Source organism: Ascidiella aspersa, chromosome 9 (assembly GCF_963924565.1).
Source record: "Ascidiella aspersa chromosome 9, kaAscAspe10.2, whole genome shotgun sequence".
NCBI classification, from domain to species: Eukaryota; Metazoa; Chordata; class Ascidiacea; order Phlebobranchia; family Ascidiidae; genus Ascidiella; species Ascidiella aspersa.
This window is the reverse complement of record NC_139455.1, coordinates 4,752,309-4,779,979: the sequence shown is the minus strand read 5'-3', so window position 1 is coordinate 4,779,979 and position 27,671 is coordinate 4,752,309. Positions and strand designations below refer to the sequence as shown.

Here is a 27,671-nt window from a genome sequence, read left to right as displayed (position 1 = left end):
AAAGCATTTTGAATCTTACAATCAAAACTTTATACAGTTGTTTATTTATTTAGGATAGATCAATGGATTTTTGTTTAGGCAACTTATCTTATACTGATTACAGTTTGTAATTATGGCTCATATTCATTAAAACACCCTTTTACGGAGTCAAGGGATATCGATTAATATCAAAATATTGATTTAAAGTTTGCGCAGGAGTCATTTATCACAACTGACTGGGTAAACATATATTCCCTGAAGAGAAAGATAAAAGAAAGAAAAACTCGCCGTATAGCTCCCACTCTTTGCCATAATGCCATAACACTCTGTGCAATTTGCCATTTAGAGTTAGAGCTTTTGCATAATGTTGTTTGCCAGCTGCTGACACTAACAGATAAAAGGTGGATTATTGCTGCTCCATAAAGTCCCCCCCCCCCCTGCGGTATGCCTGCTGTTAACTTGTAACAACTATGAAGAAACTGAAGAGGCGCTTCTCCGAGAAGCTGCGCTTGTGTAAGTCATTTTGTAATGTTTTCCCGGTTGTTTTTGTACAACAAGTTTTGTTTTCCGCTGTTTTACTCAGTGTATTGGTTATTTCAAGCTTAGTATGTAATATAATCTACATTCTTTTAAAGGGCTATTACTATATACACTGTATGATACTGTCTACACCTTGTTATGAAACAAATGTTTATCTTTTTACAGCTTCAAATGGCGACTCCGGAATTGCTGAGGTGAGATTATCCTATTTAAAGATTTTTAAGCTACGCTGTATGTTTTGACACAAAAAATAATGTATGTATTTTTGCAAAGCTGTATATCAATAAGTTGTAATGTTTTTTATATATTATATTTTAAAATCTTCCAAATTGTTAAATTTTTGTATTTTAGGTAGAAAGTCCAAGTGAAAGTGATGGTTCGATGAAGTTTTACTCTTCAGATCACAATAGAAATTCAGATTCCTGCTTGCCAGAAAGTAGTCAAAAGAGAGGTAAAAGTCACTTCCAATTCCAGTTGACTTTTATGTTAATCAATCTTAGCCATATGTTTTTCTAGCAGTCATCATAAGCATCTTATCTGTACTATGATAACAACCAGTGGACGCTTATGACCTGCTGGTTGATTATGTCATTTCACGCTAATCCCTAACGTTGGGATTGAGTCATAACAGTTCAATGTTGTCATTATCTGCCATTGGCCTGTTAGGAAGGAAATAGGGTGATTTACTGTGTTCAGTCAGGTTTGTTTTGGTTGATAAGCAACAGTGGATTTTGCTCCTAATATTGTATTGTAAATGAATCCAGAAGTTAGTGTTATGATGATTGCGACATTGACTATCTTATTGTCATCCTGAATTTGTGTAATTAGTATTGTTGATTTTAACAGGAAGCTTGCTATCAAAACCACACTGATTGTTTTATGTAATTTCGAAGAATTCCTTTATTAACTTTATATAGGCATATGCCTTGAGAAAAAAACTTGCCAACAACATTTAAACTTTCAAAAAAAGAATTCACAAAATTGCTTTTTGTTTGCCCAAATATTTGACTTTTTTGCATTCTTACACAAACAATCCCCCTCCTTGCTAAACTATGGCAAGCCGCTGAATAAAATATATACTCGATATGTTTATGGTTACCTGGTAATGACCCATAACATAAACAACTTTCTAGAAGTCCCGACTTTAATGAGTTGTACAGGTTGTTTAAGATTCAGTTAAGTCTACTTTGATACAATTGTAATTTCCTGTCGTTGAAATGGCTTATTTTTTTCATTTCTGAGGCATTGTTAATTTTAACTAATATTACAGAAACAAAACCTCAACTTTAATACTTTAGGGAAGTTTGTAAATAAGCAGTCATTATTTTTTTAAAAATGTTTTTTTCTTCAAATTTTTTAAAAACTCAAGAATTACATTTATGCTGGCAGTAGTGTAGTTAGGGTCATCTGTGTTTTATCAAAAACTATTGAAATCCGGTGTAATTATTTTGCTACCCATGTTATTTGCTTGACCATTGTGAGCAGATTCTGCATCATGTTTAAAGAAAAACAAAAAAATTAGAATTGCAAATTAGTTGGCAATACATAATCTTTGTACCAGAGTTATATTTATTATATTTTATTGAATCCATACAATACAACTTGACCAAATCCGATGAGTGTTGCCTCATCATTTTTTCAAAAACGTACAAAAACTGTTAACCCACTCAGCCGCATGACTGAGAATCAGTGTGTCCTCGTAAGCAATGCAGCAGCGTGCAATTACATGCTTCCTTCCTGTTGTTTTTACAACCGTTAGCAGCAGCCGAAGCGAACGACAGCAAGTTAGCTGCCGTGATCGAGGGTGACATCGATGACGCTATTCTGAGAAAGCGCATCCTCTCCGACACCACATCACAGCCGTGGCCGACTACGAAGCTTGTCCATCACGAAAAGCTTTCAAGACGACACTCCAGTCCGGTCTGGGTGAGTAAGAAACTAAAACTTTAATAAAAAAATTTTTTGGTGAAGAATTTTGAATATACATATCTGAGATTCGAGTCTTTTTTTAATTTAAAGTAATAGCCAAAAATGGATGATTAATTAGAATAAGACTTATAAAATAATAGCCCAAAATAGATGATTGGTTGGAATAAGACTGTTGGAAATGTACATGCTCTGTGCATTAAAATTAGCCTGTGCAGTAAAGGTGAAGTCTTATTCCCCCTATATTGTTACACTTGCTAATTTGATTCATGTAAAAACTAGGACTTTTTATCATTTGTTTTTGCCTCTTTAAGATATACTTCTTTTAACACCAGTTATAATTGTTCTTTGAACATAACTCGTTGTTATTAAACCTTTAAATATATTTAATAATTTCCTCACATTGTTGTATGTTACACCTAAAGGGTTAAAGTATTTCTTCCCTGCAGAAATATTGCTCCAGAAATTATAACAACTCACACAGTAAATGAATTAAAATAAACTTACATTTTAAAACCAATTTCAAACCGATTAACAAACATGGCAGTTAATAACTAAATTCCAGTCACAGAGAAACTTGTTTTATGTTTATATAACGTTTGTTGCCATCGGTTCCTATTAAAGTTGCCCGTTGAATAAATACATTTGGTGATATGTAGTGGTGAGTGATGACTGTTGTTAACAAAACACCAGAATAAAGATATTTTTATGTATTTAACCTACCATCTACCATGCCTTTGTTTTCTGCAGCAATATAACTTTTTCTGTAGAATATTAAATCATTTCAATTTCAAGTTCCCTGCATGGCAGCGTATGGATGAGGGATATCCGATTATAAATAACACATACCGTGTCATTTTGCATGGAAATCAGTTGACATGCTAATATGCTTTGACATCGCCTAATGGCCTTGTTACTCTGTTGCACTGTGGTCTGTGAAGTTCAGTTTTTTGCTCAAAATGTTTTACAATGTTACTTATCTGTTTGACAAAGCTAACCTAGTTATCGTTTGTATCTAAATTTATATAATTAGCACTACAGCTGAGTGTTTTTTTTTGTGCAGCATATTTATAGTTAAGTTCAGTTTTTTTGCTCTAAGTGTTTCATAATTTTACTTATTTGTTAGACAAAGCTAACCTAGTTATTTTTCGTATCAATATTTATACACACATATATATATGTAATTTAGCACTTCAGTTGAATGTTGTTTTTGTGCAGCATGTTTATTTTGTTGGTAATGGGTATCAATTTTACAGCAGTTAAGCAAACATCCTAGTGACGTGAATTCATTACATGTCACACAGTTGTTGAACATGGAAATTGCCAAATTGATTTGTAATTTTTACAGCTCAACGTCATCATATTAAATGTGCAGCTGTCCATTCAACCCATTCAGTCTGTAAAATCACTACAAAATATTTTTGGCAATGCAGGGAAATGGACTCTCTCCGTACGGCAAGATGGAAACTTACACAAAGCTTGAGCTTCTGGGTGAAGGCTCCTATGCAATGGTCTATAAAGGCAGAAGCAAGTAAGTTGTTGAATGTTGGCCGATACTTTAGTACGATTATTATGATATAATCTTTCCTATTGTAAAAAATCAGGTATCGGTATCACTCCGAAATAGTGATATTGGTCGATCTCGGGTTATTTGCTGATGCTTTTTGTCAGGTGTTTTCTTTAGTAGTGGCTAGCACTACAGGCATTAAATGGTTTAAAATAAGTGACAGGAAACATAAAGGTTTGGTTTACTTTGAATCGTGAATATTACAAACCTGTGGTCCATCAGGGTTTAACTGAAATATTTGGGAAGTAACATCCCTATATACGAACTTTGATGGTAGTTTAAAAATATTAGCAGTTAAGAATTTTTATTTTTAAAATTATTTTTATTTAAATTGAGATATATTCTATGAAAAGGTATTTTCATTGCCACTGTTGAAATAGTTTTTTTATGCTCGTTTGACGAGTTTTCTGTGATATTTAACAAAAATAAATTAAATTTACGGTGTTAAGATGAAAACTTAAACAGGCATGTCATTGCAAAAAAGGTAAACAAAAATTGATATAAAGTGTAAGCAACAAACACAGTTGACTAATCCTTGCTGTTCATTTATAACTTTAAAATTCGACCAATATAACTTCAGTTTCTAATTGCCCATTAAAGCAGGGTGACACATTATGCTGTTAGTGTACCTCATTATCGTTAACAAACCTTGATAACAACCATTTGATTTTTATACCAAGTTTTGTAATATTATATTTTATAATGTAAAAATTGTTCTGTAAAATTCAAGTTCATTGTAGTACTGGCATACCTTAACCTTAACATGTAATGTGATAACATGGAATCACCTAAAATACATGTAATTTGGGAGGGAGCCTTCAATACTACACAATTTGCTACACAAAGTACTATTTTCATATGAAAATGGTACTTGTGTGTTGTGCGTATAGCAATTGATTGTTTGAAGAGTATTAGCAGTGGATAAACAATTTTTATGTTAGTTTATATTGGTATCAAAACTGGATTACAGATGTTAAGATGTAGAAAAAGTTTTATAATTTGCCATTATTCTGTATGTTCAGGCTAGATTTTAAACTTCTGTTGAATTTTGAAACTAACAACTTCTGGATCCTATAAAAAAAGTCTTTTGGTGCTGATGAAATGAAAATTTTGAAACTAGCAAAAATATTTTATGTAGTAATTAGCTTAACTGCATCATTAAAAATGTAACAAAAAAAATACTAATAAATCCACACTATTTTCTATAATTAAAATGCCAAAAACGGTCTGCAAATAAAATTAAAATATGTTGTTGCAATCTTCATCGCATAATATTTTAAGATGCCATTAAGCCATTTAGTGGCAATTAGATCAACCTAAATTACTGGCGATGTCGATTTAAAATTACAAATAAATAATTAAAAACGTGGTTCAAGTGCTACCATATGATAATTATTTTTTTTCATTTTTTTATCGCAACACTGTGGTTTGAACAAGAAACAAAATGTGGAAAGTTTTACGTTATTTAACAAAACGAAATTTCAAGAACGGTTTTATAACGTTGCTCTGAATGCCGCACTTGGGCCGCATTAATTATTCATTTCCTGATTGCATCTTCTAAAGTTTGCCTTGGTATTTCGCATGTGGTCACCTCTCGGTTTTTTCAAACTGTACCAGTAAGCCAATCTATCAAAGAAGAAACTTTAAACAATTTCATTTTGGGTGGTTTGTAGAAAGTGCGCGCTCAAAATACACTTTTTTAATGTTTAGATGTAAACGTTTGTAGTCGCATTTGAATTACCTCAAGTTTGCGAAAATGCTACTTTTAATAAATATGCTGATGCAACTCACATAGTACATTAAAAACAAGCCCTTCTGGTGCTTAGTTATTTTATCCTACGATTAGGCTACCTTTACAGGATGCCTTTATCGGGGAATGCAACAACAGCTCAACACCACGCAAAGTAAAATAACACAATAATTTCCTATCTGTGTTTTGTTTTACTTTGCGTGGTGTTGTTACATTTCCTGATGAAGGCATTCTGTATAGCTAGCCGAAACGTCGCATAAAATACCGAAAGACCTGTTTATTGTGCTGCTTTTAGTATTGAAAATGAATTAAGGGTTACTTTCGTGTTTACCATTGCAAATAAAAAAACCGTCAACCACGGTTACAGTTACGTACAGCGGCGTCAGTTAAAGTTCAAAAATCGTCGACAGCGTGAAACACCAGTCGGGTTGATGCAGCAAATTCAAACGCGGTCGTTCGGCTGTTTGTTTATCAAATCAACGTCACTCGTATGTAATTGCTAAATTTGCCCAACATTGTTCCAACTAATGTTTAACACGTCCGCTATTGAAACCTAACATGTGAAAATGTTATCCACATTGGCCCGGTGGCTTCAACCACTGACGGAAGTTTTGTTATCTGGCATAAACTACCAAGGCGCACAACAACTTAAAAAGGGCATTTGGAACATTCATAATAACGAAACGAATTACAACATGTCGTACGAAGTCCTCCATTATATTAACATAAAAGCGAACCAATTAAATGGTTGACTGATCCTATGAACGCCGAGTTTGGGGTGTATAGGGGGCTCCGGGCACCTCTAGAAGAAACTTGAGGTGTTCACCCCCCTAAATAATGGAATAATGATAAATCATCCTGAAAAATCGTTTAATTTTGTTTGATGCTTGTGATTTGGGACAGTGTCTTTGCTTATGGCCAAAATTTATCCTACAATCGCTTTTATTAAAACCTTTTTAAAGTAAGACCATGCCTTTATTTATCGTTACGAATGGTTCCCTTTAAATACCATTATAATGATTTTGATTTAATTGCTGCTTTGAGCCTTTGTATTTTAATGTTTATATATGTGCTATAGTTACGCTATGCTGACTACAAAAAAGTGACAGTTAGTCAAACGAATATTTAGCTTTATTTCCTATAACACAATCTCGTTATTACAATTTCGCTCGTTGTATTCTTTGATGAACCGTGACCGTGTTGGCATTTTCTACTGCGTCGGGGTTTGCGAATGTTGCATTGCGCACTTTGTTTTATTAACAGCTGTCATTGACTTCTAGTAGGTTTAATCTTAAATGCGAATTAAGAACCGTTTAGGATTTATCTGTCAATATGCTGTTTTCAGCCTGAACGGGCAAAGTATCTAATTTTCCTTTTATACTATACTCTAGATAAATGTTATTTAATAAGAATATTAAGTAGCTTACTGAAGAACTAACTACAATTCCCAGCCAATATGCTCCACAAAGTTGACTTGTTGTTTAATTTAAAGTCGGATAAAAATGTTTAGTTTGCGTACGTTTTCCGGCAAACACGTTAAATCATCATTACCTGTAGTTTAGATTATTTCAAGAAAATGTGTCGGTAGGATTAATCCTTATGTTGCCTCTATAGTCTATACCACCAGGGTTTCTTAATTTGGGGTCCATGGACCCCTTGGTGATATGTGTATTAGTTTTAGGGCTCCATGAAGGCCTTATTAAAATCTCGGTGTATAACTTGAAAATTAAATACATTTTTAAAAAAAGAACAGTTTAATCGAAAAATATGTTTTGGCGCCTTCTTTTCTAAGTATTTAGACTACATGTCAGTTTAACAGTTGTTGGACTGAAAACAGCAGATTTCTAAACTAAAGTCTGCGAACGACTGAAATAAATTTTAGAGGTTCTTGATCGACAAATTTGGAAAAGAGTCGCAAGAACACGTATTAAACAACTTGAGCGTTAATTGCACTCCAAGCCAGCGATGGAGGTTAAGTTGTTACCTCATACAACGCTTTATTAGGGTTGTCCAGGCAACAATTGGTCACATTAATAGTCCGCTTGTGTGCGATAGCTACTGTAATGACGTAACACATATTCGACGCAATCGGCCAGGTGAAATGTGGCGATCGACGTGTTGGCCACCCCTGCTCTGACTACAACAACCGCGAAATAACAGAATAGGATATATGATTTATTTTGAACATCACAAAACGAAAAATTGAGAGTCGACGAAATCAAAAAAAATTTTTTGACATTCCTAGGAAAGCTTTAATCCTTTTCGTTTTTTCTCAGACACACGGGCCAGTTGGTTGCCCTCAAGGAGATTTCACTGAACAGCGATGAAGGGACTCCGTTCACCGCCATTCGCGAGGCTTCGCTGCTCAAGGCTCTCAAGCACGCTAACGTTGTTACTCTGCACGACATCATTCACACCAGCTCCGTGTTGACCTTCGTATTCGAGTATATGGTGAGCAAATATAGCATTTAATTTTTTTGCCTCTTTTTGACGCAAGGTCCTCGTTGACACTTTTTTGTTCTGGCATATGCTGAGAAAATAGCACTTTTGACGTAAGGTCCTTGTTGACTCTTTTATTCGACTATATGGTGAGTATGTGGTTGGCAAATAACGTTTTTTTTACCTTTACAGCCCCTTGTTTAACGTTGTCTCAAGTGTATGGAAGCGCTAAATGCAACAATATCAGATTTTTGTAACGATTTTTTACGCAAGCTCCTCTGTGTTGACCTGAATATTGAAACGCAGGTTTTGTTAATGCTAGTTGCTTTCCCTTAACTGTGTTTGCGAGATTTTGGCCCGCGCGCAAATTTATTAACTACTTTTTTGCAAGCGGATTTTCTATGCCTTAAAATAAGGGTTTACTTGCCAAGTTTTGGCGACACACATATGAGTTGTAGATTTTTACGAAGGTACAAAAAGTTGCATATCCCTCTTTTAAATTTCACATTAAATTTTAGGTTTTTAAACACATTTGGAATTAGAGACAAATATAAGGCAGCATGCATTACTAGTAAAAATAGTCTTTTGGTATAACTTTTGCGGTCCGTTAATTTTAAATAACCACATTTAATAGGCAAACGACCAAAGACCAAGACTTGTATTTTCCCACGCGCTTCTCCATGGACTATTAGCTCTATTATCGCGTACCCTCAAAAACGTTTGCCTTTGTGTGCAAATTGCGACCTCTCAGCCTGCATTGTTGGTTTAGCATTTTATTATTGATTATTGGCCACAAAAAATGACAGTAGATTTTTGCTGAGGCACAAAAAGTTGAATATCCCTTTTTACAATTTAATTTGAACCACATTTGAATTTCGGACATTACTTGCGATAAAAATGTTTTTGATGTAGTTTTTTGGTGCAGTAATTTTAAATAACCAAATTTTTATACGTTGTTATTTTTCTCCACGAGCTCCCCCCTCAAACTATTTGCGCCATTATCGCGTACCCTCAAAAAAAAAAAACAACGCAAAACCGCAAAAGCAAGTCGCGTGTGTTTGTTCAAATTTAACAAGATTGTCTTAACCCGGATCCAAGTTTGACGCTTGTGTGCAAATTGCGACCTCTCAGTCAACAGCTCTGTTGGTTTAGCTTTTTGACGGCTTCGCGCGAAGCTAAAGGGAGATTTCGTGAGATGACTGGTCGCCGCTGGTTTTGTTGTGTTAGTGACGCCGCCCACTACTTATGTAGTAATGTCGTTACTCGCGTGAGCTTTATCTTTGGTATTTTTAGATTGCTTGTGTCTATAGGGATGTCCGATAGTATCGGTTCGCAGTCGATACCGGACGCTGATTGGTTGTATCGGTACTTTATTTATTTGATAGAAAGCTGACGTCACAGGTTTTTCAGCAAATCTTTGTGATTCAACGCTGCGACTATCTTGATCAATGAATTCGGTAGTAATTGCATAACTTAAGAGAAAAAGGGATAAAAAATTAGTCAAACGTTTAAAACTACATGCTAGCTACTTCTGAGATGGCTTTGTTCTTCATTCTGCGCCTTACTACAAACTATGTACAATTGTACATTGTACATCAACCATTGTGTCCAAAAAAACTGCAGTTTATTTTGCAACGTAAATATTAGCCTAATAACCTACAAACATAGGGTCCTTGAACGTTATAAATTTATCAATTATGCCTATTTGACCATGGTAATTAAATTAAAAAATTATTTGCCATCGGACCAGATGGGCGTACTTTTTGTCAAAAATATCAGGAATGACTATCGGAACAAAATAGAACATTTTAACGCATTCATTCCAATTTGTGACAGCTGCGCTTGGCGCAAATTTCATTTTAAGCGCTTGAGCTTTCATTTTGGCGTCGTCCTACAGAACAAATAAATACGAACGGCTGACCGAGCAGCACAAGGGACAGTATGGTGCACCGCAGAACGACGTACGTCACACTGCCTTTGGGCATTCTAGACGCGCCAATTAACCAGTCGTAATATCGGCCAGGCTCTTCAAATCGGGAAGTTTCACGTGCAATTAGACGAGGTATTTCACTTAAGAACGCACTGGCTGTTAAATCGTGAAATAAAACCACTCTGAGCTACCGAAAGCAGGCAGACGCCCTGCGATCTTGGTGTATGTCTGATTTAAATCTATTTATGAAGTTCTTAAATATCTGCGTAGGGTGTAACGGTTTAAATTGAGTCCAATGGTAAACCACAACGATTCGTAATTGGTTTAGTTGGGAGTATGGTCTCTAAGTACTTGAGAAATACGTATACTTATACATTAAAGCGACAAAGTTACTTCAAATACTTTACAGACCTTATTGTATTTCATAAACGCACTGCCGCCGGTTTAAATTCGAAATAAAACTGTGAGCTATCGAAAGCAGACGCCCCATGGTCCTGTAGTGTATATCTGATTTCAATATATGTGTGAAGTTCCTTAAAAATTAAAAGTCCAATAGTAAATCACAACTATGCGTTGAATTTTTTTGGCTGAAAGTATTCTCGCTGAGCACTGGAAAAATGTTTACGCTTACACTTATATATTAAAGCGAAAAATTACCTGAATACCTTTACAGATCTCAATATATTTCATAAGCACACAGTGCGGTTTTAATTGAGTCCAATGGCGAAGTACAACAATACGTAATTGGTTTAGTTGGGAGTATGCTCCCTAAGCACTTGAGAACTGTTTACGCTTATATTTTAAACCGTAAAATTACTTTAAATGCTTTACAGATCTTAATGTATTTCATGAACGCACTGTCGCCGGTTTGAACTTGAAATAAAACCACCTTGAGCTCTCAAAAGCAGGTAGACGCCCTTATATCCTGGAGTATATCTGGTTTAATATATTTATTTGGGGAATTTTTAAAGCGTAGGGTGTAGCGCTTTTAATTGAATCCATGAGTAAAGCACAATTCTGCGCTGAATTGCTAAGCTTGGGAGATTTTTTGTTAAGAACTGGAGAAATGCTTACACTTATACAATAAAGCGATAAATTACTGTAAATACTTCTCAATGTTTTTCATAAAAATCGTCTTGGAAATTTTCAAAAAGACTTGAAATTTTATTTTTTTATTTAGATATGTTTTTCTACAACTGCAACAAAAATAAAAAAAAACTTATGTTTTGTTATGCAGCGAAACGAAAAAAATGCCATTTTAAAACTCGCAGCACTCTTAAATACTGCGACTTAGCTTTTAAACAACATGTTAGCTTATAACATGCATTAAAATAAATAAAAAGAACCAAATATTATCTGCGCGCCCATGACTTGACAATAATATGGATATTGTCACAAATTCGTGAAAAAACTTGACAACAACCTTACTGAGCTACCTTAAGCAGGTAGAAAAAGCCTAACAATTTCATCACTTACCCTGCGCAATTGTGCATGCTCAAAGAGGATTAAGTTGACTAAAATATATTAAAACCTTATCGTTCGACGTAAGCGGAAGCCGACGTAGGATAAACTTTGCTAATTAAAACTAAATACGTCAATGGATTTCAAATTTGATTAAAACTCAGTTTACCATCTTATAACAGTAACTCGGATATTAAACTGAAGGTTATTAATTACTCCCACTTTGCAACTAATAACATGCAGCTTTTGCTAATTATCTTACGGCAACAATTACGCAAATTTCCCCTACAATCAGCAATGTCTTTATTAAACTTCCCCAGTAGTATATTCATTAGGGCCAATGATACATAGGTATTATACCGCGTATGTTTCCAAGGACTTGAAATTGAATTAGAAATTCCAGAATCCTATATGATTAGTTTGTTTACGAGCTAATTTTCCTAATAGGACTGAATTATGCCGACGAAACAAAAAAAATTGCAACACCTTTGAGCCAAAACACTGTTTTTAAGCCTTTATTTGTTTTGCAGCAATTATACGCATGAAAAAAAGCACCAACCAAATGTTAAACCTACCCAGAAAAATGCTAACTGCGCACCTACTTAAAATAAATTAATCTTGTTAAATAACTGTAAAAGTTAGTAGCCCGCACCGAACTATGGATAGTTGGGTGAAGCCTAAAAGTCTTGATGTATTATTCCGCGCTTAACGAAACGTAAAATTAGCCCAATACCGGTACAGGCTAATTTGGCTAATGAAGACGAATTTCTTTTGATTAAAACAGTAAATTATTTTACGATTTTTGTTTTCGCAACCCATTTTACGTTGTGTTGGATTCACAGCGCTGACACCAAGCACCAAACTTTTTGTTTTCAAATGTATATTAAACTTCTCAGGCAACTTGCACTATGCGAATGACTTAAAGGCGCAAAAGGTTACTGGCAATAACCTAATACATAATTCGGGGGCGTATAATCGGCTTAAACATTTTTAATCACATTGTGCAAACGAACGGGATAGCATTTTAAGCTGATTTTATGTAACGAATGAAAACTAATTTTCACTGACGAAATATTGAAGGTTGTTGTTATTTATATCGTCATCTTAATGGATTAACCCAGTGGTTCTTAACCTTTGGTAACCAGTCGAACCCCTGTGTAATTCTGCAAGCGTTTGTCGAACCCCAAATTTTCGCTCAGTATTCGTTTCTTCCACCTAGCAGCAGAAACTGGGCGTATTTAAATTATAAACTTGCATTTATATACTTTACATTGGCCAAACTTTCAAATAACGTTACATGACACCTTGGCGCATGAAAGAGATTCGAATTTAGCTTGAAATAACAGCATTTATAATTCAGAGAACGTTCTCGCCGAACCCTTGAAACAGCTGCGTCGACCCCAAGTGTTCGATCGAACCCTGGTTAAGAACTACTAGATTAAACATACAACTTTGTTTCAGTTCAAAATGCCATTGTAAAAAATGCAAAAAATTGTCTTGTTAACTGGACACTTTACAAAAAAGCATTACAGGTAAAATGTCAAAACACTAATTTTGCAGCAATATCGCAGGTTAAATTGTCACAAAAAGTTTGTTTAACTATAGGTAATGTCAGCAAAGCTATCCACACAAAAATAAATACGTCCTTAAGTAATAAAACTAACCGTCAGAATAAACCTCACCTAATATCCGTAAACCGGGCAAAACGCCCATGATCAATAAATTGCCGTGATAATACAAATCGACTTCAGAAATCTGCTGATTTCGGTCTAAAAAATGTGAAAGTGTAATGAAGTCTATAGATTCAGTGCCAAACAGTTTTATTTTTTTCAAAAAAATTGATTACTTTTTAAATATACTTTAATATTTCCATTAAGCCCTTAAGGACCCCACAAAACTAGTTCACGAACCTCCGAGGGGTCCATGGACCCCAGTTCAAGAACCCCTGCCTTAAACGGTTAAGTAACGACCACCCGATCATCTAACAGGCTCAAAGGGCCGCAACCGTCGCATGTGCTGCATTCACGCCCTTCTGGATAAATTCGCTCAAACTGCCGCTGCACATGACACTCGCCTATTGATTCGGATAAAAGCCCTAGTCGCCGCAAAAAGTTTTTTTTCCGCTCGCTTTTGCATTGATTGGGCGGCTTGCGGACAGCTAATGGGCTCAAGGTCTAATGTCACTTGAATATTTTATTTGCCCCCACCCCCTTTCCTGCCCTTTAATTTTATATCGAGCGCGTCAAATGTTCAAAAACTATCGACCTTGGAAAAAAAATAGCGAAAAAATATGAGGGCGAAAATGTTTGATTGCACTTTGAAAGTGGGTCAATCGCTCCGTTGTTGTTGAATGATTTAATTATAGCCGTGGCGTCATTATAATTTAAATTAGCCTCTAAAGAGGTTTAGAATACCAAGAACTTTGGATCGCACTACACACACAACGCTGCACAAAGTCGGCTTTGATTATTGTTGTTATAGGCTTGATAATTGTCCTTTGATGTTTTAAATTGCGTTGTTAGTATTATTTCACATAATATTTGTTTTTGTTGAAATGTTGTTTTACGCAATATTTGTTTTTGGCGAAACTTTGGTGTTATTGTTTTACATAACATTTATTCATTGGCTGTTATTCTAATTATTATTATCAATTACTCAACATGCCTCTTAAGGGTAACAACACTCTTACCTGGCTAACTGTTTATTGACAGGATTATAGCTTGTTATATTCTTTTAACAGTTTTAAACCTAATTTTGGGTTTGGTAAAACAATGTTCTCTTTTGTGGATAGTTTTTTTTTTTTTTGGGGGGGGGGAGGGTAATGGTAGAAATTATTTCGTCAAGTTGTCAACTGAAAACTAAGCAAGCAGATTTTGCATTGATTTAGTTTATTAAAATGACTGTTCGCTCTTTCTAATTGCAGATAAGGAATTGGTTAAACTTTGAACTGCAAACTCTGATTTTTTTAATTCAAAAGTCGATTTGATATCGGTAAAATTACAACTTTAATTTCTCCTTTTGGTTTTATGTTTTTTGCGGGTTGAAGAAGCGGATTCTGTAACTATCAGTCCAAATTTTGACGCACTACTTTGATAGTCATTTTCAGTCCATGCACGTATAGGCGCCGAGGGCGTTATTTTCTAACCAGCGCAAAAATGCCTGTTAATAACATAACAAAATGTGAGCCCTTAGTTAACTTCATTTGCACTGTTTGTCCCTATCTGAAGCTCACCTTAAACCTTAAACAGGTGACGGATCTGAGCGCGTACATGGAGTACTACGGTTCATGCGGCATCCACCCGCGCAACTCTGTGCTCTTCACCTTCCAGCTGCTGCGAGGACTCGCCTACTGCCACAAGCGACGCATTCTACACCGCGACATCAAGCCACAGAACTTACTGCTCAGCGACATTGGCGAACTCAAGCTCGCAGATTTTGGTAAGCATTGCTGAAATTTTCGAAAGTTGAAGTGGAAGGAAAATCTGCCCGAGCCAGTTATACTTATTGCTCGTGAAAATTGGATAAAATTGAATTAAATTGGTAGATACCGAATTTTGAAGTCTACAACAGGAGATGAAAGTTAAATAAAGTTGGTAAATATCGAATTAGAAACTATAGCAAAAGATGAAAGGTAAATAAAAATGGATGAAGTTAAATTAAAATCTTGCATTAAGTAGTTGGCCAAACATGAATAAAAATTGTTAATGTTTGATGGTTTTAATAAAATTACTTGGTAATGTTGTATAAGAATCAGTAAATTTCAAATTTTAAATTGTAAATAAAAATTGGCGAAAGGTAATTGAAAATCAGTGAAATGATTTAAATCTGGGATGTTTAAATTGGTGAAAGAAAAAAACATCGGAAAATAATTAATTAGTTAGTAAATATAGGATAGCAACTTGCAAAAGTATATTAAAAATAACGGCAAAGCAAGATATGTCCCGAAAATAAATTTTTGGCCCATATCATTTGATTTCAGACAATCTAAGCACATTGTTTATCTAAAGACATCCCGTTTACGTTATTTCAATAGGGCACCTCTCATTTCGTGCGTGATGCGGTAAACTGCTGTCATTACACAGCTCCCGATAAAGACACCTGTTTATTTATTTGGCAAAATAAAACAGCAATTTAGCCAGGTGTGGTGTTTTATTAAGGACCATTTTAAGGTTGCTGTTGAGCTTTTGTTTAAACAAGACTTTCAAAGTGGCAGTTAATTCGATTTTTGATATCTCTTTCTTGGGTCATTACATCGTGTTATTGCAAGTCACTGGGATTACCACACATTTAAACGTCAAATATTGAAAAAGAAATAAGAGTTTTCCAATGGTTGAATAAAATATTCCTTAACCCAGTGCTTGTCAATTTTTTTTATACGTGGCGGATCCTTCAGATTTTTTTCATATAATGGCGTGCCCTGTGAATTTTTAAACGAGCAAAATTACAAAAAAAAAACGTTACATAAATTACTCTATAGCATTTAAATCAGTTACAAACTACGAACTGAATACCTTGTGTCAGAAATTGCCAATCTCGTGTGATTTTGAACATAATTGCTAATCTAATGCGATGTTCATTTGTGAACCTTTTCCCGAAACTCACTATATACGTCTTTGTAACTAATCCTGATAAACGTTAAACGTACTGCGTAAGTAAACATGCCTTTGCAAGGGAATCTAACGACCAAAGTACAATGGAGAATCACACGTTGGTTTAAGTTAAAAGGATTGAAACTTCGCCCTGATAATCCGGATCAAAATCATCGTCTTAAACTGTGTTTGACAGTGTTTCTCAACCTTTTTCCGCGGCGCCCCGAATATTAAGCATCAGTATGACAGCAAAGCTTTGGCGACCCGAATCACTTTGCTGAACATTTTGGGACATTGTAATAAATAATTTCGAGTTATAATAATTAATAGAAGACTTTCTTCATATTGCTTCCTTGATTTTCTAAAATTTTGGAGAAATCTTGCTGAGAACCAATCTCCATGTATATAACCAAACGAACAACTACTATCAGCGACCCAGCCAAATCAAACGCTCACCAAATGTTTGGTCGCGACCCATCGATTGAGAAACACTATAGTCTATGAGAAAAGTGTGTTTTTTTGTAAAATTATTGTAAAAAAAAACAATTCGTTGAACAAATAAACAAAGACGGTCAAACACCGAAGTAAAACGCAGAACAAACGATAGTTGAACGGAATCCATATTTCGCCCAAGGTCACCACCAGTCACTAACTGTTAACAAACAAAAAAACTTCTTAGGATAAGCTAAAATGACGAAACCCCCCTTTACTGTGATCTCCTTAACCTTGCTTGCCTGTGTTGTCGAATACACATCTGTTTTTTGTCCAGTTTTGGCTCGGGCCAAATCCAATTATTATAAAGCCCAAATTATTGTAAAATTATTAAAGAAACAGATTAACTAGTAAACAAAAAAAAAAAGTAAAACGCGAAATAAATGATAGTTGAAGGGAATTCATTTTTTCGCCTAGCCCAGGCCCAGTCACTAACAAAAAAAAAAAAACTTGGGACAAGCTCAAAAAAAACTCACTATTAAATTTGACTTAGTTGTCTAACATACTTTATATGTTTTTGTTCTCCAGGTTTGGCTCGGGCCAAGTCCATCCCGACCAACACTTACTCTCATGAAGTTGTCACCCTGTGGTATCGTCCCCCCGATGTACTACTCGGCTCTCGCAACTACAACACATCGCTCGACATTTGGTAAGGCTTATATCACTTTTTTTCTTATTTTTTTATGTCAAATACAAAAAAAAAATTTCTTTAATTTTTTTATGTCCACCGTGATCAAGTTTTCGTTTTCAAACCTGTTCGGATTTTTTTGCGCCTAATTTTATTGAGCAACACTTTTTTTGCTTCGCCCGAATGATGTACTCCCTAAACCTTCACTTTTTAATTTAAATTAGTGTTTCTCAGAAATCTCAAGTCAGTGAGATAGTTTTGGGCTTGGAAAAAATGTTTTCTTTTCCAATGCTAAATATACTAACTGTTTAAAGCGAAAAAAATATAATCATCTTATTAATGTTTGTAAAATGCCTTTTTTTATTTAATATGGACTTTCGATTTTTGTACAAATTTGAGAACCACTGGTCGATATTGTATTGTATAAAAAAAATCATAATAACAGGTCTTTGCCGTTTGCTCTTCTGTTATGTATAACATTTTATTTCCCAGTACTAACTTAATAGCGGCTAATTGCCATAATTCGGAATATTATTTTGGCCATTTGTTAATATTTACAAAATAGCCTAGTCTTAACAGCAATGCTTTAAAAGTGCATAACGTAATTTCAGGGCATACTCGACACTCGTGCAGCCATTATTGGTTGCCCATGCCTTTGGCAGCCAAAAATTCAAAGACACTGTGATACAAAAAGGTTTTTTTTTCGTAAATCCAGTTTAAAACCGTGGAACATCCACAGCTTTACAAAACAAAACACCAGTCCTTCTAAAGTCGGCAATAGTCCTTTAACAAAATGCATTCGGAGGCCACCCGTGTATTCGAAGCAAAATATTGGCCTTGGTTACTGACCGTAAACGAAAATAATAGTTCTCATTTGTTTATGTAGCCGCAAAAAATTACGGTGATCAATACAGCGTTAACGTAACTTGCGAAGAAACAGGGTCAGTTTGTACAGATCCTGTACAACCTCGTTGGCCCTAAGTTTGTGATTTTACAGATCTAATAACATTTTGCTTTTACACCACCGATTTATAATCCATCTGGAACGGGCTTTAAAGTGATTTGCATTTGTGTCAATTGTTTCGCTGATTCGCTGACCGACCGTATTAATTGTCTGAAAAAATATCGATTTTTACAATAATACAAGCGCCATTGGCTCCATGAACAAACGCGATAAGAATATATATATGACGTGTCGTGTCAATAATGCGTGTTATATATCACCTTATTTGCTTTCGGGCCTTGTGTTGTAAATGCAAATAATTAACACGAGACTTCTGTTTGAACAAACCAAATTGAAGCTTCGAATCGGTTGAAAAGCACTGCCTTGGCCCTTGATAGTTAAAAACTACGCGAAAAAAAAATAGCTAAACGTGCCTTTTTTATGGCCGTTTACTTTCGCCGCCGGGACCTTTTCCAACCCAGTTTAAGTTATTTTTTTAAACCTGGTCGGCTTTTCCGCGCTAAATTTTTTTTTATCAAAAAATTTTTTCACCCCTGTGTGAAAAGTGGGAGTTGGTTTATTGGTAAATAAGCCTTAAACTAGCCATAGCCTTAAAAACTGCAGCGATAATCTGTTTGGTTTGCCAAAAAGTTATTTGAAAAAAAATATGAAAAAAATAGTCTAACAGCCTTGAAAAATGGTCAATTCAAACAGTACGGACATATTTTTACCAGGGTACAGCGTAAACTTGGCTTTTTCGAAATTCGTTAACGAATCGTTCTTTATTTCTGTTGTTAATTCGTTAAATTCGTCCACGTGGTCGACAACGGTGGCCGGTCAACTTTGAAATCGGCTTAAAACCGGACAAGTTTTCAAAGAATCGGCGGCAGATAGCAAAAAATACGCCAGAAGTTGTCAAAAACTAGTTACGCGCGAAAGTCGTCCGGCCTATTTCGAAATGCCGGTCAAAAATCGGGCAAATATGCATTCCGACATGACACACATCACTTGTGTGGGCTGGAAATGTTTAGTCTGCGCACTTCGACAGCCGTCAACGCCGCAGCAAATGTACCTGTCGGAATATAATGAAAAAAACAGGAGTGCGATTGAATGGCTGAGCTCTTCAAACGAGCAAAGCAATTTATCTTGCGTCAGCCGACACGCTTATGCCCACGTTTATTCCTTCCCTGAATTTTTGACGTCCGTTCCGGTATACGCACCAACTCCCGTCAAATCGATATTTTTTTTCGGCGGTGCGCAACTGTACCCATTTTATCCTTGTGTAAATACTACAAGTTTGTATGCTGTTGCTGCCTGGTATAGCATACTAAAAAGAAGCTTTTCCGGTATTTATGTTTTGTTTTTTGCTAATGTAAGTGTTTTCTACTTTTTCGGCTTGCTACACTTTGAGAAAATTAAAAAGCATTCGCGGCACACTTCCTGCATTACCCTAATATAATAGCTTGACAATAGCCCCTAATACATGTCAAGTCAATGGGTTCAATACCACAGTGTCAGTAGTTTTATAAGGTATGGCGTATATACATTCTCGTTTGCTTGTCTGTTTGTATGCCTATTTGTAAAACAAAAAAATATTTTTTAAAATACAAAACGTTTTTCGACACACTCTTGAAGAGGCACGCTGTTGTGCTGCGGCACACAGCATGACATCATCACTGCTTTAAATATAGTAGCTTGTACGTAAGTATTGTTTGCTTTTTGGAGACAGTTTATCTTCAGTCACGTAATGGTATAGTATTGATTTCGGTTAGGCATTGAGGCTGATGTTTGTTTTCCACATGGGTGCTCAAAAATTTCCGCTAAATATGACGTCACAAAATGCCTGCTGAAAAGACGAGTTTATATGTGGAGTAAGATATCTACTTTTATTCCTTGATAAATATGAAGGAAAATTGCCACTCACATTTGAGGGAATGCTCCTTAATGGTATTAACGAAAACGGTCTTCATGATATAACTATAAACGTTTGTAATATTAACCCAAACTACTTTTAAATTATTATTTTTTATTTGCACATAATCTTTATAAAACTGTCACCCATCTATTTTTGAAATAGCGGCAGAATTTTTACGGTTTTTTTTTGTCTGTGTGTTCAGGGGTGTCGGCTGCATTTTCCTGGAGATGTTGTGCGGATCGCCCATCTTTCCCGGCCTCTCTGACGCCACCGACCAACTGCTCAGGATTTTTCAGGTGACGTCACTATAACACGCAACCGCTCAGGATATTTTGGATCAGCGGTTCTCGAACATTTCACCGGTTTTCATCAAAATAAAAAAAAATATTTAAAAATCTACAAAATGAGCTTTATGCTGATAAAGTATTAATGACCGTATTTTGGTAACAATAAAAAAATATCTGCTGCGGGACGGATGGATTAACCTGGCCGGCCGGATTTGGCTCGCGTGCCGTAATTTTGTGGGTAAATGTTTTATATGACACCCCTATGATTGGATTTTTAAATAACCACCTTATTTTAGTTATATAAATGGTTGCAATACATGCTGTCGAGGCGAATGGGATTCAAAACCTGACAAAATCGCACATTTGGCCGGAATGGAACTCGGGAGTCATAATCGGGATCGTTTTTTTGCCAAAATCAACACTCTGGTTATTTTATCCTGACTCCCCAGCCCTGGTTCTTCCCAGAAAATTGTATATTCTAAAATGGCGTATTTTGGAATATTTTTCAATTACTTTTTGTTGATGGGTGGTTTGACTCGGGTAATTTTTACCCGACTACGCAGCCCTGCCTGAAAGTCTAATTTCCAGGCCCTTAAACTAGCATCTTAACTTTCCAGGTGATGGGAACACCCACCGAGATTTCGTGGCCCAAGCTTGTTTCCCTTCCCTGCTACGAAACCCTCGCCAGCTGCTTCGTGAAACATCACCCTAAGAAGAAGGTTCGAGAAATCTGTCCGCGAGTCGAACTCGTCGAGTTTGGTGTCGAGTTCGCACTCGATTTGTTGAAGGTGAGTTCTTTGGCGACTGCTGGTGTTTTCATTGACGTTTTTAACGTCGTTTAGGTTTTTCTGACATATATCGAGGTTATGCTGTTACTGTGTTTGTTAGTTGCGACTTGTTTCTGAAGATTCAACTATCGTAAGCTTAAAATCATTTTAGGCTTTATAACAGATACAAAACCAAGCTTTCGCACAACCGTGGTTAACTTGGACCTGATAAGGCAATGTTGCGCGAAAGCTGTCGAGAATTTAATACAATTTGACGCTAAAGAGTGCCACCTGATTTTCTTAATTTAAAATTAGACATATACGACTATCAACAAAGGTTAAAACAAAAATGTGTATTTGTTTCGCAAAATTGCATATTGCTTTCAAATATCTACTTTTATGCTTACAAACAAATATTTTTATGAGAAAAAGCGTATTTACGCATAAATTTCCAACTTAACAAATTCTATGCGACATTTTTTTTCAAATTTGTCAGTCTCGACTCTAAAAGTATTGGCAAAAAACAAAAATAACAAGCATATTGACGCATAAATTGCCCTCCACACTTTTTTGTGCATTTTCATTTAATTTTGCTCGTCCCAACTGCGTACTTTCGGTAACAAAAAATGTACAGCAGTTTATTATTAAACTCGCCAAACTGTTAACCAAACTACTCACAAGTATGTCGGCCCGACTAACAACCTCCCCCTCTCAGTACGAACCTGACGAGCGATTGAGCGCCGACACAGCGATGTTACATCCAATCTTCCAGTGCCTTCCTAAGGAAGCGTTCAACCTCGCTGATCGTAAGTTCAACTTTGTTGTCTGATTGTTCACGAAACTAATGATCTTCGACCTTGTAAAAAAAAATTAAAAACTATATAATTTGTAGCATAATAAGCTGAAACACTTTAGAAAAGTAAGGATCTCTCGCGGACAGTAAAATGTAAAAGAAAGATTGTTGTCTTCGTATCCAAAGATCTTAAGACTGTTTATTTATTAAAACAGATGAAACATAAAATCATTTCTTAAAAATATTTTAAGAAAATGATTTTATGTTGTATCTGTTTTAATAAATAAACAGTCTTAAGATCTTTGTAGCACAATGGTCAGAAGTTCTCGAAAAAACAAAGCCCATAAGAAGTAGGTAGCATATTTTAAACGTTTCGAATAATTCTTTTTTCATTTTCAACATTATAAATATAGTTATAGATTCGAAAATTAATATGAATATGAATCGTCAATAGCAACTTTGCCGGCCTTAAGTTCACATCTACTGTCTTTATTCCAAATAAAATCGTAAATATTCAACTTTTCGGGTCATATGTTAAAAATGAATAAAGTACACACAAAAATTAGAAAAGTGTGTTAAATAAAAAAAGAAAGAAAACGATTCTTGTATTTTCAAAAATAATGGCTTGACTTGTAAATACTGTAATACAACCTCTGAATATTCAACTTTCCGCCCAAAATCTAAATACATTCTCTTTTTGTTACAAAAACACTTTTTTTTTTTTTAATATGATATTAGAGAACATAAAAAACGTATAAATCTGTTGTCTGTTAGTCAGTAATTTTTTTTTTTTTACAAAATGAACAATGCTTATAAATTACACTTCGAGTTTGGGCAAAAATGCATTTCGTTAATTTCACATTTATCGACTTCAGTTTGAATCTGTAAGTTTCGTGAAGAAATTGACTCATAAATATTCATCAAAAAATTTGAAAAACAAAATTAAAAAAACTCAGCTTGACGTCCTAATTAAACATCGTAATATGACCGTAGTAATACCCCGCTTTTTCTTAGTTGTCGTTATTATTTTGTCGCCATTTAGTGTCACGATTTTAGAATTATTATTGTTAAATTGTAGTACTACGATTTAAAAAAAATTAGATTTGCCCCATCGCAAAATAAACTTTTTGACCACTGTTTTAGGACAATCCGCTTAAATGTTTAACATAAAATGAATGCCGCCATAACAGATAACCTAATGTTTTGCTGCTGCTTATGGGGTTTAATTACACTGGCCAACGGCAAATTTTAAACCGAGATAAGATAGATTGGTTCCTAAAGTGTTTCCGGCTATGATTCTGACGTTTTTAGGGCCGTGTATCAGAGGTCAGAGCTGTGCATTTGTTTTCATGCGTTTTTTTTTAAATGTGATGTGCTAGAGCAGTGCTTTTCAACCTTTAAAAGAACCGTTCGCACTTTTTTATTTCGGAAAATTTTCATCCGCACGAAGCGCAGTAAGTTTGCAACCATTTGTGAAATAGCAATGAAAGTGTTTGTGTATTAAAGCCGTGAGCCTTAACCGATATTAAGCTGCAATGAACCACTGAGAGACTATAATATTAATGTACCTTTAACGCATGATTGGGCACGCCAGCTTATTTGATTACTGCATGACACATTAGGGTTAGGGTTTAGGGAAAAATAATAATGTATTATTTTCATCCGCGCTACAATTTTTTTCATCCGCACAAGTGCGTACCATTCCACGGGCTGAAAAGCACTGTGCTAGAGAAAAAGTAAAGGTTTGGAAACAGCGCGAAAACTACATCTAAAATAAAATACTCACCCTCTCGTTTTATAAAAAGGGAAATTAAGTTGACCAGTGTTATTTTAACACAGCGACAGCTGCTTGAGCCCCGTAAACTGCGAATATTGTTCGCCAAATTTTCGCCCTTCGTTTCCCAGAAATACTCGGGCGCATCCAAGAATAGTCAAACGACCGTTAAATCGAGATCTGGCCTTCTTCTCTGCGTTGTATGTGCTGCGTACGGCACCTTACAAGCCGCCAGAATGCGTATTACGAGCTGTTGTGCTGTAAAACTTAACGGCGCGCACGGCGAAGTGTTTGATCCGCCTCTGCAGTCACTGTCAGTCAAGGAGCAATCATAACACTCAAAACACGCTCGCAGACCGCTTCAAAAGGCTAGAAAGCCGACTTGTGAAGCATATATGGAGGCGGTTTTAAGCGCCTCGATTTTCAAGAGTGTAAAGTAATTTTACTGCCCTTTGTTTTTCGCCGAATTTACACTTTCCTGAACAACACAGTTTTAGATTTACCTTAGACCAGGGGTTTTTAAACTTTTTTTTTATTGCGGACCCCCAAAATTTCTTGGGCTTCGCGACCACGGTAGAAATTTTCCAAAATACGTCATAAATTGACGTTACAATACAACCTCGGTATAAAAAATGTTTAAGTGTAATGGAGTCCACATTCAGTGCAAAACGTATTTTTTTAATTTAATTTTTTTATTAATTTTTTTTTGTAATTTTTTTTTTGTTAATTTAAAAAAAAAATGGTTTACTTCTTAAATATACACTACCATTTCGATTAGGCCTTTATGTACTCCCTAAAACTAGTTCACGGTACCTCAGGGGTCATGGACCCCAGTTTAAGAACCCATACCTTGAACTATTCAGCTTTTATCTTATATTTAAGTCCCAACTTGGCTGTTCATTGGGAAATACAGGCGATGTGGTTTCATGCCTACATTTTTGAGCTATCTTCAAACTTAAACAGCTGTTTTCAGGCAATGAGTAAGTTTCTTAGCTTGGGTAAAGAACGGCAAGGAGGTGTTTTGTATTAAATTAGGATTTGCTTATCGGGAATTAAAAATACTGTTTATCTCGTAAATACTCTTTTTGTTACACTCCTTCCTATTGGCACCTTAAAACTTGGTATGTGCTCACCCCATTTGTGAAGGTTTGCAATAAAAGCTATACAATTTATAGTTTTGAACCGTACAAGTTTTCTAATAAAAGATGCTCTCCCAATATGGCAAAATTTGTTCGAGGAACTGAACACCAAATGTAATTGTTTGCTTCTTTGCGATCCAATGTACTTATGACCTATCATATACTTCAGGTCTACTGAACTATGTTTAGCAAAGCTCCGGTTACAAAAGTTTAAAATTTGCTTGGGTCCGTTATAACTCTCATGAAATAATAATTTACAGTCAGACAAAATGCAATACGGTATAATATACATATGACCTTCGCTTTAACTGAGAACTCTGTAATGTCCGTTACCAGAAAGGGGTTTTCAACGAAATCAGCTTTTGTTTACTAAGAAAAAACTCATCAAATCACATTGCTAAGTAAATACTGGGACAGATAAGGTCCGAATTCAATACTGAAAAGGTCCGCATTCGGGCCGCGGTCCGCCAGTTGAGTAGCTCTGTCCTAGCATATCGAGTTAATACATTGTTTATTTTTGTCGCTTTAGGCTTAGCAGTTGTGCGGGTTCCAGGCGTTCACCTTGCCAAAGAGGACGACAGCCCAGCCTCAAGCTGCGTAAGCTTCGACATCGGATAGCACCACCCCTCCATGTCCCCGCACACCCCCGTACACACAGACAGACCGACAAACGTTTTCTTGAGCCGGCCCCCCCCGAAGAAAACTTGGCGTACCTGGAGAAATGCGGGTTGCCAAACTCGCAAAAGTTTGAATTCGTTTTTTCATCTCAATTAACCCTTTTTTTGTTTCGGGCAGCTATCAATGGAACAACATAAAAAATGGCAGTACTTTAGTAGAACTGTTTTTGTGTTAAATTTTCCGCCCTGTTTAGTTTAAGCGTAAGTTTTCAGATAAAAAAACTTTTTTTTTTTCGGGACCAGATCCTAAGGCAGATTGGTGTTTTTATTAAACTCGGAATGAATCAAGTTTGAAAAATAACCTTTCAGCACCAAGAAAGGTCAGCTTTTTCAGGCTGGTTAAAGTATTGCTATCTAAATAATTACTCTTAAACTAAACAAAGGAGGATTTTTTTCCGCCAAGTGTTGGTATTGATTTGTAATCCTGTGGTCACTTTTCACTCACAAAGCAATTGCTCAAATTCACGAAGCCATAAATTCCCGCAGTGTAAAGTCGATTACCGCTTTTTCTTAGTTTTTTTGTTTAGTCCGCAAAATTGCTCATCTCATGCATAGAACAGCGAATGACAAAGTCCTGATAACGTTAGAAATAATATATAGGGATTTCGGATAATGCAATACTAAGGTTCCTCACTGCTGATATTAAGGTTCCTCACTGCTCTTTCACAAAAAACAAATTTAAGTTTTACGTTTAAGCAATGGTTTTAATTCTAACGCGCTATTTTTAATTTGAAAAAAAAAGAATGAAGTTAACTAAGCTTCTTAACACAAGAAACCTCGGCCAATACCCGGGAAAATATTTGCGTTTCACATATATTGGTATTGCCTTATTGCGCATACCGGTGACGTCATTTGGTTTTGAAAAACAACGTCTTGCTTTTTACCCGAAAAATATCTGGTATCGGTTATCGAAAGAAAATACGAAATATCGAACATCCCTTGCTTTGTATAAATATTTGAAATAAATGAAACAAGTTTAACGGGCGATCTGGAAATTTTACCTTTTTTTGTATGGACGCTTACCACAACCTCCAATCATTATCCTGCACAGATTTTCCTGAACTTTTACCACGCGAAAAATGCGCAAGATTACCTTTTTAAGTGTCGAACCGGTAGCTGCAATGTTTGTTTCTACACATGAACTGCTCTGTACCGACGTGAACTCTTTATTTATCGAAGTTTCTGTACATTTCTACTCGCAAAGCGACGTTTTGAACTCTCTGTATTAAAGCGCGTAAAAATTTTTCTGTCTGTAAAGCGTTCTATACTCTCCTATACATATTTGCAATTCTATAATGCTACCGTTTGCTCGCAAAGAATGTGTCGAACTTTTGTGTTCCTTTATTTGAATAGCTTACTTTTCTGTGCGTTTTTATTTCACTTTTGTACGTCGACCCCGCAGTAGGTGTTAAGGTAAATAGCGAGAATTGTTTTCATTTTGTTTTTTTAATGCCGTTATTTTTTGAACAACGGTATAATTTAACACTCGTTACCACACATACACAAAGCACAGCCTATTTAAACGATTTTGAAATTAAAAATCATGCCAATTTTTAAGTAGAATAATCGTTGACATTTCGACACAACATGGAAAACTTTTAAATTGAATTTATTTTAAAGCGTAATTGCAATAGGCTAATTCCGTAAAAAAATATACGTTAGTAGTTTAATGTCAAGTTTAGAAATTACCATTTACCTTTCTAAAGTTATAATTTTAACATTTACTTTTTTGTCCCCGCCCTTTCGTTTCTCTTTATTGTCAGTTAGCTTTAAATGCGCCAGTATTAAACATTTCTTAACCTAACTTGTTCTCTTTACGACTGTAAAACGTCTCTTTAGGGAACCGCGGTCCCTTTATGCGGCAACAATACGACGTCCTAATTGCCGTGCCATTCATAAATAATGAACTGCAGTAGCCACGCCCCCCGAAATCGTCCAATCAGCGCGCTCCCCAAATGAGAGCGTTTTCTTTAGTTTCAAACCTAATTTTCCCCGAGCAGTTCGCAACACTTAAAAGTGCCTTTTTTCTTTTTTTTTCTCCAATCCGCGTACAATATACACAATCGAAAATAGCT

The 27,671-nt window shown here is 35.6% G+C and overlaps 1 protein-coding gene across 1 annotated transcript; it reads left to right on the top strand.

Annotated features, from left to right (window-relative positions):
• The first annotated feature begins 450 nt into the window (after positions 1-450).
• Positions 451-26,168, top strand: LOC146131993 (cyclin-dependent kinase 5 homolog). Its single transcript, XM_083396657.1, has 12 exons — positions 451-492; positions 685-713; positions 871-970; positions 2,279-2,445; positions 3,879-3,976; positions 8,039-8,213; positions 14,841-15,030; positions 17,202-17,322; positions 20,362-20,455; positions 21,064-21,234; positions 21,929-22,019; positions 25,449-26,168. The coding sequence occupies exons 3-12, from the start codon at positions 901-903 to the stop codon at positions 25,535-25,537; spliced, it is 1,266 nt and encodes a 421-aa protein (XP_083252783.1). The 5' UTR covers positions 451-492; positions 685-713; positions 871-900; the 3' UTR covers positions 25,538-26,168.
• Positions 26,169-27,671: the final 1,503 nt, after the last annotated feature.

Bases quoted from the DNA above. Each gene is read 5' to 3' on its own strand.
- LOC146131993 (XM_083396657.1), top strand. From the start codon at position 901: ATGAAGTTTTACTCTTCAGATCACAATAGAAATTCAGATTCCTGCTTG. The intron at 20,456-21,063 runs GTGACGTCACTA...TTAACTTTCCAG, and splicing joins AACTGCTCAGGATTTTTCAG to GTGATGGGAACACCCACCGA. The intron at 21,235-21,928 runs GTGAGTTCTTTG...TCCCCCTCTCAG, and splicing joins TCGCACTCGATTTGTTGAAG to TACGAACCTGACGAGCGATT.